The 15,496-nt window shown below is 41.2% G+C and overlaps 1 protein-coding gene across 1 annotated transcript in view; it reads left to right on the top strand.

Moving 5' to 3' along the window:
* The window catches only part of sotv (exostosin glycosyltransferase sotv), a 727,528-nt gene extending 712,313 nt beyond the window's left edge, over positions 1 to 15,215 (top strand). The window contains exon 10 of the mRNA XM_089595800.1: positions 14,994 to 15,215. Within this exon, the coding sequence (XP_089451926.1) occupies positions 14,994 to 15,215 (222 nt within the window). The remainder of the gene's footprint in view (positions 1 to 14,993) is intronic.
* Positions 15,216 to 15,496: the final 281 nt, after the last annotated feature.

Here is a 15,496-nt window from a genome sequence, read left to right on the forward strand (position 1 = left end):
TTAGACAATAGGTGGGGGCCGCACTCACATGCAAGAGAGTCAATTATGCCCACCTTAAGGTGTGTAAGCCCCTACCTCAAGTACAGTCCCTTCTTAGCTCTCGAGCAAACTGCGCGCAGCAACTGAACAAAGAATCCTCTCTCTCCCTTAGCTATTCGAATCTTAACATAAGTTCACATTAAAAAAAGAACCCGATGATTTACGTTAATTGTCAAGTTAACAAATATTTGACAAAATAAATTTATTGAAGGATTCAAAATTTCATGCTGTAAACAATTTGATTCACAATTATCTAAACTAATCGCGAAAGCTCTCCTACTTCTTTGGATTTCTTGTTACGTACTTTTAACACCGTGGGTGGCATGGATGCGATGTTCACACGATTATACCAATCAGCTAGTTCTGGTTCCGTTGGTAACTTAACTAGTTTCACCACAGGATGAGTGAAAGACAAAGTTGACGTTTTAACGGTAACAACACGTACTAGACCGTTGGTGCCTGGATGAATCGTAATAACTAAACCAAGACGCCACTGACTTGGAGGCGAGAGTTCGACCGCCAGTAAAACGACATCACCTTCCTTCGAGTTTTGCTGTGGGCTTAGCCATTTATTACGAATCTGCATGTGATGTAGTACTTCTTTTCTCCAACGGGACCAAAAGAAGTCTCGAAGGTTGCTGAGTAGTCTCCAAAGATTGTTGAGCAAATTCGGCTGGTTTGCTTGGTCGAACGGTTCTGGATACGCCAGTAGCAACGAGCTAACCAAAAAATGAGCTGGAGTTAGTACCACAGCATCAGTGGCTCTGGGACTGAGTGGACAGAGTGGCCTGGAATTGAGGCAGGACTCAATTTTTGCCGCTAACGTTGACAGCTCCTCGAAGGAGAGTGTGTGGTTTCCAACCACTCTGCGGAAGTGATGCTTAAAGCAGCTGCGCACGGAAGCCTCCCAGAGGCCACCAAAGTGAGGTGCACGTGGTGGATTAAATGACCAGTCTGTTCCTTGAGCCGCTAACCTTAAAACTACGCTGTCCATGAAGGGTGACGCCTTTCCGAATAGAGCCTACAACTCTTTAGCGGTGCTCTTGAAGGTGGTAGCATTGTCAGAGTATATTTTCTCGCATACTCCTCGGAATGCACAAAACCGAGCGTGAGCTGAAAGGAAGACATTAGTCGAAAGGTCAGAGACAGTTTCTACGTGCAAAGCTCTCATGACCAAACAAATAAAAATAGCAATGTAACCTTTTGTTGACCTCGCGCCCCATCCTCTGGAAAACAGCACAGATATTGGCCCTGCGTAGTTCAATCCTGTCACTGCGAATGCTCTTGATGTTGTAGTTTACGTAGCAGGTAGAGGTATCATCTATTGGCCAAGGAGCTTGAAAGGCAAGCTAATGTGGACCCACGCTGCGCTGGGTACTTTTACCCATCAGCAAGGGAAAGCGACAATGTTATATTGGTGCCTGCTAGGTCAGCGGCCTACTGTGAAGCGCTAGACAGGGTGCTGGTCCTCAGGGACCCCGAGTCCTTTATATCAGTACCTCTAGCAAATGGTGGCGAGTTAGCTCGTTAATGCTGTGAGACGCGATGGTCTCCCTGGTGGCTCCACCCTGAAGTAATGCCAACGCGGTTCCGGGGTGGAATAAAAGCTACGCGGCATGGGATGGGGGGGTTTAGAGGGTATAGGTGGTCTAATAAAAAAAATCCACCGAGTCCCACACTACCGCTGTCCCTGTGGTGTGCCTCTATGCATTTTCCCTCCCTCCATAAAAAAAACTACTATTACTATTACTACTACTACTACTACTACTACTACTACTACTACTACTGCTACTGCTACTGCTACTGCTACTGCTACTGCTACTGCTACTGCTACTGCTACTGCTACTGCTACTGCTACTGCTACTGCTACTGCTACTGCTACTGCTACTGCTACTGCTACTGCTACTGCTACTGCTACTGCTACTGCTACTGCTACTGCTACTGCTACTGCTACTGCTACTGCTACTGCTACTGCTACTGCTACTGCTACTGCTACTGCTACTGCTACTGCTACTGCTACTGCTACTGCTACTGCTACTGCTACTGCTACTGCTACTGCTACTGCTACTGCTACTGCTACTGCTACTGCTACTGCTACTGCTACTGCTACTGCTACTGCTACTGCTACTGCTACTGCTACTGCTACTGCTACTGCTACTGCTACTGCTACTGCTACTGCTACTGCTACTGCTACTGCTACTGCTACTGCTACTGCTACTGCTACTACTACTACTACTACTACTACTACTACTACTACCGGGTGGGGTTTTCGCTAGTTTCTCCATACCGGGCGCTTCCCCGGGTGGCGGATAGGGGCATCCTCTTGAAATAAGAGGTGACGATGGGCAGCTGGGGTGGCTCTCTATGGTGGTGGTCGGGGGGCGTGTGTGGCGCTGGCGTGTGTATCTGCGGCGGTGTGGGCGGGGGACTAGTGCCCCATGCCTCCATCGGTGTGGATGTATGGGCCGGCTCTGCTTGTGCTCCTTGTTCTTTGCTTTTTGCTGCTTCCGTGGGTGGCACTCCATTGCTTGATGCGGGCCAACAAAAACTAGCACCCGTCGTGTATAGAAGTAAGCGGCGGTTAAAACATTCTTCTCAGATACATGCATCACACACTCTTACTAAACAAACACAGGGACACTTACGGATTGTTCTTGGTTGCGTGTAGCGGGTCCTTTTCCGGGCTTGCGTTGGGGGCCCGGCCGCGGGTGAAGCCGGATGATGAGGCCCGGGTATGTCTGGGTAACCTCTCTGAGGAAATCCGCCGTCAGTTCTGATCCGGTGAAAGCCCAGGTGACTGACGCAGGCCCCACATATTCTGGGGGGGGGGGGGGCCACAAAGACGTGTCTCATGGCCAACAGGGACTGCTAAATGTTCCGTGGCCTTTCTTTTCAGACAAAGGACGACGAGGAAGCCTGTCGAGTATAGGCACTAACGACACCGAGGTTAGCAAGGTGTCGGTATTTAGCAACCAGACCCAGGAAGAGCTTGCCTCTTTAGAAGAAAGTGCCACTAGGCTCGGAGTAAAGCGACAGCAAGTTGCTGATAAAGTCCAATCAGCAACGAATGACATTACAGAGACGCTACAACTGATTAACGATAAGTACGGCAACACAGTGAACGCTGTTAAAAATGGGCTCAAAGCGGCGCTTAAGCATCTTTAAGAGGCAGAAGTTCTAAGAAAACGCTGTCTTACTGAAGAAGATTTGTACACCAACGCTCGGAAGTCATCATTTGAATCCCTGCAGTGGAGAGAAAAATGGCGAGATAATTTCCGACGGCATGTACAGAAACGAACCCTGAACACTGCCTTAAAGAAAATAGAACGAAGCAAGAGAAACAGGAGCCCATTGGACAGCCCTGAAGAACGCCAGCATACTATTCTTTAAAGGAAAAGAAGACAGGTAGTGGCAAACAAGAAGAAATTCCCCTGAATGACAAAACAAGCCAGAAGAAAAAAGTGGACGCCACAACAACAGTAGTAGTGAAGATGGCTGAAGGACAGACCTTTGCAACGGTGCTGAAGACTATGAAGGCGAACTTTGACCCCGATAAGGCTAAAGTGGCAGTCCAAAGTGTTGTCACTACAAAAAAAGGAGACATACTTATTAAAGCCAAAGGTGTAGAGAATGCTACTGCATTCTCACAGCAAATTCAAAAGTCGGTAGCCGGACAGGGTACCGTGAAAATGAGCGACAGAAAAGTGACATTAGAGGTCCGAGACCTGGATGCCATTGTAGAGGAACATGAGGTCAAAGAGGCTTTCGCTAGGACTTTTGGACATTATAGCCAGGAGCCAGAAGTTGATCTCTTAAAGCCAAATGCCAGAGGACAGAAGCTGGCTTTAATCAAGGTGGACGAAACAACTGCCAGACAAATAGAAAAGGAAGGCAGGTTACGAGTTGGCTTTGTAAGCTGCCGAATTCGAAAAAGAATCGAAGTAACAAGATGTTTTAAATGCCTGGGATATGGACACATCTCGGGCAACTGTAAGGAAGAAAACAGATCTAAGCTTTGCTTCCGGTGTGGAAGCAGAAACCACCGGAAGAAAGAGTGTCTAGGTCTAGCACGGTACTTCCTTTGCCTAACAACGGACAACAAGCACGAAGCAGGCAGTGGAAGCTGCCCTTTATTTAGAAGAGCCCTAAAAGAGGCCAGGGATAAAGCCCAAGCAGGATCATAATAAGGCAGAAAGGCCTTAAGTTGAAAGACAGGCTTATGTGGACCCACGCTGCACTGGAAACTTCTTACCTATCAGCAAGGGAAAACATTAAGCTTATAGTGGTGCTGGCTAAGTAGGCGGCCTACTATGAAGAGCTAGACAAGGTACTGGTACTCAGGGACCCCGAGTCCTTTTCAGGACTCGAGAGCATTAGCACCTCTAGCAAATGGTGGCAAGCTAGCTCGTTAATACTGTGAGACGCGATGGTCTTCCTGGTGGCTCCACCCTGAAGTAATGCTAACGCGGTTCCAGGGTGGATTAAAAGCCACGCGGCAAGGGGGAGGTTTTAGTGGGTATGGGTGGTCTAATAAAAAAAATCCACCAAGTCCCACACTACCGCTGTCGCTGCGGTGTGCCTCAATGCATTTTCCCTCCCTCCACAAAAAAAAAAAAAAAAAAAAAAAACTACTACTGTATTTAATGTCATCACAATCTTCTTTTTCGCTTGCTTCTTCTGCATCTGAATGTTTTTCATCATCACCACTAATATCTTCGTATATCGATCAATATAAATCGCTAGTCTATGGTTGTGGATTTTCCTCTGCTAGTAAAAATGTAAAAATTATACCTTATTAATTAATATAACAATACATCTGTGTACATTTCGTGGTTGTACTAAGTAATTCGTTCCCAAGTGTATCATCATGCATTTACCTTATCACTTGGAATAACTAAATTTTTAATGACTGAAAGTAAACAAAAGCAATAATTTTAAGGTATACTTACGGTAACAGCACACGATATTTTTTGCCAATGGGTGATTACGATTGACAAATTGTTGAACACTTCTTACAACAGTTTTATGAATGACTGTATTATTTAAAAAACACGTTTAAACATGTCACTGTTGGCTTTTATTCGACAATGCAAAACAATGAAATATAATTTTTTGAGTAATTTATTGATTGATAATGATTGAAAATTACTACTCCAGGCGCTACCACACATAGTACGAATTTGTGGTTCATGAACGAGTGCAACGCGTAGCAAACACGCTTATCAAATGAGCTTTTATAATAGGTTCCATTATTTATTTTGAAACGATACTGAGGGCTGAACGCCTTCCTTGTGCTATTTATATAATATTTTTGCAAGAAATTATTACTGGTCCATTTTCTCCCCCGTGAGTCGGAAGACATCTCATTTTATTAATCATCAAAAAAATCGTTGCTTTACTTTAAGGAATGTGCTGACTTTTGTATATAATAAATCAAACACTTCGTTTTCAAAATTATAAGACAACCGCTGTCCTATATTACATAATAATCAGTTGTCTCTTTATTTTGTTAGGAATTCGCTGATTATTTTGTATAGAGTATGCATCACCTTGATTTTTAAAGAATTTGAGAAAAGCAATTATAAGACAATCGTTACCTTATATTACATAGTGGGTATTTGACGTCTTACTTTCAGGAATGTGCTGACTTATGCTCATAGAGTGCTGATGTGCTATATTGGTCACGCGATCTACCTCTGATCTCATATCTATAGTGCACTATATTGCTATATATGATTATTTTCATATCTAGCTTTTTCATCATCACAGCTACAAGTCGATCGTAACACTTTCAAGAATGTGCTGACTTGAGGTAGTCCAATTATTGAACTGAACGTCTGTAGTTGACTTTCCGCACACTGTTCGTGAGATCACGATTGTTTTGGGCAAGCTAAGTAGTATACAGAGAAGCAGCTCGTACACTTGATCGATTTGTTTCGGCGATCCACACGCAACTCGGGTGACTGTGAACCTTTTGGAAAAAAGCTAGCTTAACGGCGTGGTGGCAAGTCATACGACTAATTAGTATACTTTAGTACTCCGTGCATTAATAAAAATTCGTGATTGCTTTTAGAGAGTCAGTGCTAAGATAATCGGTTCGAAAAATAAAGTTGATTAGCCACTGCAGCGAAAAACTGTGTCTCAGCCATGAGCGCTCTGGTTCCGTTAATTAATGAAGTGATTATAAGGAAAGTGTGGGTGAAGTGTCTGAAATTCACTGATTGGCTCCACCATTTTTGGAGACTAATTGGGAAAATGACAATCCAAGCACTGATGCATTGCATGAACTTCTAAGTGTTTGACATTCATACGTCCGTTGTGGCATGATTAGATGTTAGAATTCTCTTCTGCAGAGATTTGATAAATCTAAATACTTCTTCATAACTTAGGTAGTAATTATGTTAGTTATTCTAGTTAAAAATAGCCCACAAATGATGCATAGGATCGACCTACTACATAAAATTTCTTTATTTTTCAAAAAATAATAATGGGACATGAACGAATATTTACCCATTTTTCTGCAAAAATGTCTTACCTAAGGTATTAATCGATATTAACACCTAGGAAAGTTGTGGTTTTGACTGATTTTAGAAATTTATTTAAGATGTACAATTTGATCTTATTCTGTATTTTGTCAACATAATTTGAAGCAGTTATTAGTAGATTTCTCAATATTAAGTATTTTTAGTAAATTATTCAAAACTATTTTTAGTAAATTACTCTTGTTGTGTTATATATCACTGTACCCACTGCATGAGGTCGTTATCACAATGTAGTTATCATAAAATACAATGATTTTACTTGGGAGTGCACCGTATTTATCATTTTCTAAAACAGTCACAATGGCACAGTGGTTTAGGATACGTTTCTCATAACTTAGGGGGCTTGGTAACTCATGCTCACAAGTTCGAGATCCAGCTTTTACTAACTTGAGTCGTACCTGTAAGAATCTTCTTTCTCATGTGCGTATTCCAACTGTGGTGTGATGGTTCGGAAGCCATGCAAAATAAGGTACTCTTTGCTGTGTAAGTAATTGATATCACAATTAAATCTGAGGCGGTTTTTCACTATGCCAATAATGATAGCATACATATGCACAGTTACACAACGTTGAAGAGCATACTGGGCACAGTTCTCAGAAATTGCTGTAATATGTATATATATATATATATATATATATATACATACATAAATATGAGAAGGAAAAAGTATGGATCATTTACATAAGTAAGAACAAATGATTGGTCCCAATATTGTACCGTAAGAGACACCCAGTGTAACAACACAGTCACTGCTCATGGTCTCATTTAAATAATGTTATTACAACTTTTTCTTAGCATAATTGTCTATCAACTCAAATGCTTTGCCTCTTAATTATTTATAAAAAAATTTTCGTATTGCGGCATCTGTACTGCTCCCCTTTTTACATCCAAATTGGCTGTTTGTTATAATATTGTGAAACAAAATAGGCACATAATTTGTCAATATTTTAAGTAAAATATTTTCATTAGAAAAGTAGTAATTCTCAAATTTTTTTGGTGACGTCATGTAAGACATACCTCAAGACGTCTCTGAGACATTTTTGACGTCATTTTATATGTTTTTACTTCAAATAGGGTATAATTAGATAATAAGTCAAAATTTATTATTTGTTTATCGCAAGTAAACCTATATTTACCAGTTTTTATCTAATTATAAGCGTTTAATTTTGTTAAAGAAATAAGTTAAATAATAAAGGTTACTATATAACAAGAAAAAAATTACTATTCTAATTAAGTTTAACCATTCAGATTTTGATACAACACCTGTGATTATAGAAAATTGTTTCCCTAATTCCAAAAGGGATCGCATGTTTACAATTTAATCATTGTAAATGCAAGTTTATTTGTAATACAATAAAAGAAATAATAAATGATAAATAAGTATCTGATTTTAAACTAGCTGATAAATATTGCTATAGTGATTCGTGACAAAAGTGGGCCATCTAGAGGGATGGGATCTGAGCCAGTATAACACATCGTTAAAATCAGACCACAAATGTAAGGCATCAACACGTTGACCAATATCTTTAGTAAAGTGGTGAGATAGTTTGGACAATAGATGGGCTGCGCAGAGCTTAAATTTAGGCATACTTAAGGTTATAATAGGGGATACCTTTGTTTTTGATAACTAAAGAGTTACATAAACTTCACATCCATGAACTACTCGAGTATATATTACTGCAGCATAAGCAGATTTTAAGCGAAGCTATGTAACTCTACCAACTGTATAAACAATTTCTAATTTTCTGAAATCCTCGTAACAATTACTAACTTTAGAATGAAACTTACTTTGATTTTGGTTTCAGACCTTCATTGTGCTTTTAAAAGTAACAGCAAAAAATTAAAAAATAGCAGAAAGGCCAATAGAGATCTATACACGATTACGCAATTAAACCTACAATTAAGCTAAACTTAACTATTTTCTAAGACACTTAATGTTTTTATTTTTGCTAAAATGTACTTGACAGCAAAGTGTAATGAAATTTTAACCTTCAGGAGTTGCGGCTTCGTCGAATATGGTCCACAAATTGTCGACGACCCGTTGCTGGGACCCACAGAGAAGCAGAAGGTGGGTTGCACAGGCAGCTGTGAACATATGTAGAGGTGTCAATGCCGTTGTCTGAGGGTGAAACGAGTTGGTGGCCTGCGCAAAAAGCAGACATATCTGTCGAAGCTTGCGGTGAACCTCAGTTTTTTTGACACTCTTAACAAAAAAAAATTAAACGGTCTTCTGTATTGAGAGTAGTTGTAGGATTTCAGAGAGCCACGTGCTGAAATGTAGGCTTTAGAGAAGCTACACGTAGGATACTTGTGCTTCGAGCTTCTTCTAGGACAACAGTAGTAGGTGTCTTCATAAGTAGTGGAGTGCGTTGAGGCATATTTGGCTATTAGCAGTAGTAACAGCAATACTTTCGTTGTGCATGTACGTCGCGAGTCTCGCGGTCTGTAACAGCAACGGCAAAAAGACGCTCTCTTTTGGTGTGTGCGTGTGTGTTTTTGTGTGTGTGTGTGTGGTGCGTGTGTCGAGCTATTTCTCCTGACCCGCAGCGGCACAGCAGCAGCGCAGATGAAAAGTGCGCGTATCAAGACCTTTCCAGCCTCCAGCAACAGCAGCAAAGTGGCACTTTCCCTTAATCTGTGTGTGAGCACACGCGTCGAGCTCAGTCTCGACTCACAACAGCACAGCAGCAGAGCTGACGAAGATTATGCTCACCGAGACCCTTCCGGCCTCCAGCAACAGCAGCAAAGTAGCGCTCTCCTTTGATGTGTGTGTGAGCGCGTGTGTCGAGCTCGCTCTCAGCTCGCAACAAAACAGCAGTAGCGTCGACAAAGATTATGCTCACCAAGACCCTTCAAGCTTGCTCTCAGCTCGCAACAACACAGCAGTAGTGTCAACGAAGATTATGCTCACCAAGACCCTTCCAGCTTGCAGCAGCAGCATAATGGCGTTCTTCCTTTATGCGTGGGTAAGTGCGCGTGTCGAGTTTGCTCTCGACTCGCAACAGCTCAGCAACCATGCCAACGATGAACGTAGATGTGTGAGTCGTGCAGGTACAAATAATGTGATTCCTTAAATAAACAAGATATTTAATCTTGACTCACCACTACACCATTATAAGACCAGCTCTAAGCTCGTGTTGGCGTCCGTCTGATTCTCGAGCTTAGCAGGGCCTGTCAATATGGCCGCTCTGGTAAAAATCACTTGCTTAATGGAGAACCATGCGGTCTTGTTCTCACTACTTGTTTCGCGTGTCCCTGTTCGAGTGCCAAATCATTTGATAAAGGTACGAATCTGAAGGATTCGTGAGGAATAAAATTGTCAGAGTAGTCTTGAATTGAAAAAAAGACACTTTAATAGAAATCAGCACTTTAATCCTAGTCAATAACTAATCATTACAAGTGGAGCTAGATACTTACAAAACTTGTAAGCAAATCTATTACTACGCCAAATACAAGTGCTAAGAGCTCGACGATCAGGCTCTGACTAACTCTCTCTCTCTATCTCTCTCTCTCTCTCACAGTGAGCCTCGCTGCTCACTTTACATTAAAAAAGCCTGATTGGACGTCGGAATACAATGTGTCGCTTTGGGATTGACTCATAACCACTCGAAACTAACAATACGCGAGATAATTTGAATTCAATTAAGCTGAAATATCATAAGCTCTGAACACGCGTCTTATCTCATTTTTCGCCACGTACACTAGAAATCTTCTTGACGAGAAGATCCTAGTTCCCACCTTCGCTGACCACAATAAAAAAATACATGGCTCAATATCCCTGAAATGACTGAGAGATTCATGTTTTATTGACATTCAACGGCTTCTAAACAAACATTCATAACATACTATTTAAGTTGGTCTCTACTTTTATGACTTCCTATTCTGCCTTTTGAGCCTGCTCACAAGATTAATTACGTTTTGTGAGGCGCATACAGCTAAGAAAAGTTATAGTTAAAATAACGATAACTTCGATGAGCTTCGTGATTTATTAGAAATCTTTCGTGGTTCTTTCTTTGCGTCCCCTGCTTCTCTACAGCACATCTTGTCTACTAGAGGACTGCTACCTACTTTACCGTATCCATGCACCACTTCTCGCAAGACGTCTCCCTTCTCATCCCTAAAGTGAAGGTGATCGACAAAGTGACAAAGACTAAAAAGTCACGCTATATCATCCACATAGAATTTGATGCTGAAGAATGGATGCTGCCTCTGGGTGCGTCTCATCTCCTTCAAGTGCAAGCTGCCTCATGACCCACAGAGCTAGAAAAGGAGCAGATGCAGTCCCATACGTCACTGTCGTAGTCCTGAACTCCTGGACTGGCTGTGAATCTTCAGCTCGCCAGAGCATAGACTGCCACTTGGTGTCATCTGGATGGACCTTGATCTGTTAAAACATTTGGACTACGTCCGTAGTAAAGGCATATCTAAAAAAACGCCATTGAATTAAGACAGCCGAGATTTCAGTTTGTAACTTGGGACCTGGCAATAAGACATCATTCAACAAGAGCCCAGTTGAATCCTTCTGGAACGCGTTAAACACCATACGATCTTTTTTTTAATCGTTTTGCTTGAAGATAGCATTGTTAGGCATGAAATAACCCTCATGGAATCTGGAATTTGGTTAGAATCCAAATAATCGAACATGAAGGCCTTGTAGGCGTCCCTAAGGGTCTCATTGTGAGCTAACCGTTTCTCGAAACGCAGAAGACAAGCGTGAGCGATTTCTCGAGAGCCGGTAAATCTGGGTATTTGCGAGAACGGAAGACGCACTACAAACCTACCCTGCTCATCACGATAGTGCGTATCAACGAAATGTCGCTCACAGGATTCTTCCTCTGGAGACAGAAACTTTTGGCACCGAATGTCTTCTATCTCCCAGAATTTTGAAAGAAGGTTTGAGATCGACTACTCCGTGAAGGTATGGAAAACCTGAATCGAACTATGTCTTTCAGATAAGACCTCCGAATGGGCCTGCCCAGTAAGCAGCCACCCAAAGACTGATTGTTGCGCAACGGGAGTACCAATCGGACCTACTTTTAGACCGTCCCTAATGATTGATGCGTAAATGTCCGCGCTTAAGACACAATCAACCCTGTCTGGTTTAGAAAATCAAGGGTCAGTCAAAGAAAGTCCACAGATGTGAGGTCAGGGTTGAACCGCAAGTCTTCTTGAAGGGATGAGTTTGGTCAACTCATCCAAGACTAGAGCCGTGACCTTTAGGCTAAACTGTAAATTGACTTTGGAGTTGACCGTTGGGTGCACTTCAGCTTGTAACTTTGACGTGACAGCGCCACCAAGCCCCATAACTGAAATAGCCACCCTGGTAGGTTTTAATGAAAGTTGCTCAACAACTCGTTTTGAAACGAACGATCGCTGTGAGCCAGGATCAATCAAGGCACGAACGGAAACTGAATTCCCCTTGGAATCAACTAGCGTCACTTAAGCAGTGGCTAGTAAAACCATGCTCCCTACAGAAGTTGAGTTAGCTACGACGGATGAGGCCATGACAGAACACGACGTCGTAACTTGCTGTGTCGATTCGCAATGTTCTGAAGAAGACGTGCTACCTATCACGGGATTTGTAGAATACGTGCAACCTGGTTTTGTGATGTTAGCACCTGAGTTTTCTGGGTGAAGCCTAGTATGATGTTTTCCTTGACATATAAAACACCGTTTGGCTGAAGGACATTTTTCGGTAAAATGAGAAACCTGAAGACAATTTAGACAGAGCTTCTCCCTTTTGCAAAACTGAACCCTTTGTTGAATCGTCATGTCTTTAAACTTTTTACACCCAAAAAGCCAGTGCGTACCAGTGCACAACACGCAAGATGGGTTTGTCTTGTTTGGTGTAGAATCAACAGTTTGGACTGTATGAACAGCCACTTTTCTTTACCAACTGACTGAGGCCCTGAACGAGCATCGGATTTTTCCGAAGTTGTACGCGACTGCTCGAAGCTTTGAATTCTACGTTTGAGGAATTTAGTTAGATCTTTATATGGAGAGAATCCCTGTTTTTCCTCTTGTGAAATCTCCTAGTTCTCTCGTGAGATAGAATCCAACTTTCGAATAATACAATGAGCGACGAAAGAATAAGCCTGAGTCAGCTCACACTTTAAATCTAAAAAAGCTCGTACTATTTCCTCGACCTGATCTAAGAGATCGTTCAGATCTTGTGCGTTTCGTGCACGAACGTTAGAAAGCTGGATAAGTTTTTCCATATTGTTATAATGCCTGAGTCTTATACTGTCGTATCGACGAGTAAGCTTTTCCCAAGCAACAGTATAATTCGTATCAGTGATTTCTAAATCCCTCAATCTGTGCGCGGCTTTTACCTGAACTGAAGCTAACAGATGTGATAGTTTCGAGACATTTGAAAGGTTAGTTTTGTTATGAACGAACGATGTAAAGCGTTGTTTAAAGGATTCCTACTCCTCGTGATTACCGGAGAAAGTAGATAAAGAGAGTGCAGGAAGAGGGACTTGATCAACTACCGCAGGAATAGGCGTAGGGTCAACAGTAGGCTGGGGGACAGGTGTGAGCTCTTTAATTCGTTTGCGAATGGCGGATTTTGCCTCGGTATACCTATCCTCCACCATTGCATAGCAATCTATTTAGAAATAGTCGTGTCCTGCTAGGCTAACCTCGTCTAAATTGTCGTGAGAGTCATAAAACTCAGACCAGTATTTTTCAAGCATATCTAAACAGGTTTCAAAATGTTCTAAAGTTTGTCTCTCAACACCTACTTTAGTAATGGAGTTTTCTAGACAGTTATTTATGTTATTAAAAAGCTTTATCTGCTTCTTTATTACTTTGGCCATAACGAACAACTTAAAAACAACCAAGTTAACTAAAACAACTGAACAGTATTTACTCTGAAAACACGATAACCATGAAAAGGAAAACAAAACAACTGTTTAACGAGGCAACATGCAAAGACGTAATAACAAGACTGAAGGCATATAGGATTTCGAATAAAAATAAAAGAAAAAGTACGACTGGAATATGAGAGCGAAAGAGAGAGAGAACGTGTGTCTACTTACTGTACCTTTCTGCAGCGAGCTTCTTCCCCCGCTCGCTCGATCTCGCTCGAATGCCGAAGTATAGGCGCTTACCACTGCGAAGCCGACGATGGGGCGATGAAAGAGAAGGTGCAGACTTGTTGTAGTAGAGAAGGACAGCACGATGAAGAGCTGCTTACTATAGATGAGACCCGCCTCTCTCCTTTCCTCCCTCCGCTCCACCGACCCGAATGCCGAAGAAAAGATGGCCGACGTGTCGTTCCGTATCGTCGAAAATGGATGCGGAGCCACGATATTCCAGAAGGCCGTGTATTTGCAGCTCTACTACCAAAATGTTCAATGCACTGCGTAGATCGCTCGAGACTTATTGAATCAAATCTCGAGTAGAGAGCGGGAGCAGGATTACGATTGTATTACTATAGTGACACAAACAAATATACTATAGTTGCATCTTTATCTTTAGATCAACAAATCATTTTCTATTTATAAGAGCAACTAGTACAACTCTGAAGTTTTACTATAATGAGAATAATAATTTTTTTGAATAGAAAAACTAGGCTCACCGAGCCGAGGACGAGAAGAGATACATCCTAAGCAGAAAAAAGTAGATGGATAGCACATATTGAATAGCACGATGTGCATGGAAGCTATCGCATCGAAGCAGCCACCGACAGGCTTTCTTTCGCAGCTGTTACTCGCACACCGGTCTGTAGGAGAGAGCGAGCGCGGGACATCATCACGTTGAGGAGCCTGAGCACTCGAGGAGCCGGGGTGGGGATACCCTCGTGAGTGCATGTGTGTGTATGCTGTGGAGCTTAGAGAGTATAGAAAGCGAAGAAACTGTATTACTGTAGTAAGGAAACCACTACATTCGTAACACCCACGAGAGTTCCCCACCGCCGCTCCACGAACGGAAAAATGGAATAGTGCTGTGGCTTGGGCTCGCCATTGGCTTGGTGTTACAACTATATTCTCACGTCACCAAATATTATTTTTACAAAAAAAATCTTTTCTTCCACAAGTAGGAAATAATTTATTTAAACTCCCATTATGTGCCTTATTAAATAGTGTGATACGGCTATTTAAAATTGATGCATTGAATTATCATAAAAAAATAAAGTTACTTATAAAAAACGAAAATTGCAAATTTAATGCATGATCAGTAAATTGTAAAACAGATGAACGCTATATATTTTTAGCATAGAACTGCTGCGACACTGTTACAGTGGAAGCTAACTGTTTATTAGTAAACTTGTTTCAATAGGCATGCGTTGAGACATCAGTTAATGATGCACACTTTTTTTATAAATACATATTGTTAAAACTTTCTCACAATTTTAATTGTTCAATGATAAAAGTTTTTCTAATTTAAGTTATATATTTGCTCTTTTAGGTTACAGCAAAAAAGAAATTTCGGTGTCCAGAGTGTGTTAATACAGAAATGTTGTCAGCTGATTTAACACATATGATTGAAAGAACTCAATGCATAAATTATTTTACAGAAATATTTGATGAAATGCCTTTGAAATCAGTAGAATTTCGTGCAGATCCTGTGCTATTCAAAGATTACTTTCCAGATAAATTGAAACGTTTTAATAACGTAGGAATGCTGTAAACTATGACATGTATTTTCAAACTTAGTATTTATTGTTATAGTAATAAAAATATATGACTTCCATAACATGTGTTTAAAATAACAATCTTCAATAAATGATGCCTTTAACTTGTGGTAAAAGATTTGAAAATCAGTTATTTTTCTTCATTACGTAGGAGTAGTAATTTTTTAGTCACAGTGTGCTGTTGAAAGTTAAAAGTTTGTGAAATAATTTTTTAAGAATGAGTTTGCTTTTAAATTTTTTAATTTTCTTGATTGTAATGTTCTTGATGCAATAATAA

The sequence above is a fragment of the Copidosoma floridanum genome, unplaced genomic scaffold, assembly GCF_036245765.1.
Source record: "Copidosoma floridanum isolate Cflo_tuat_1 unplaced genomic scaffold, Cflo_Japanese_pri ptg000028l, whole genome shotgun sequence".
Classification (NCBI taxonomy): Eukaryota; Metazoa; Arthropoda; class Insecta; order Hymenoptera; family Encyrtidae; genus Copidosoma; species Copidosoma floridanum.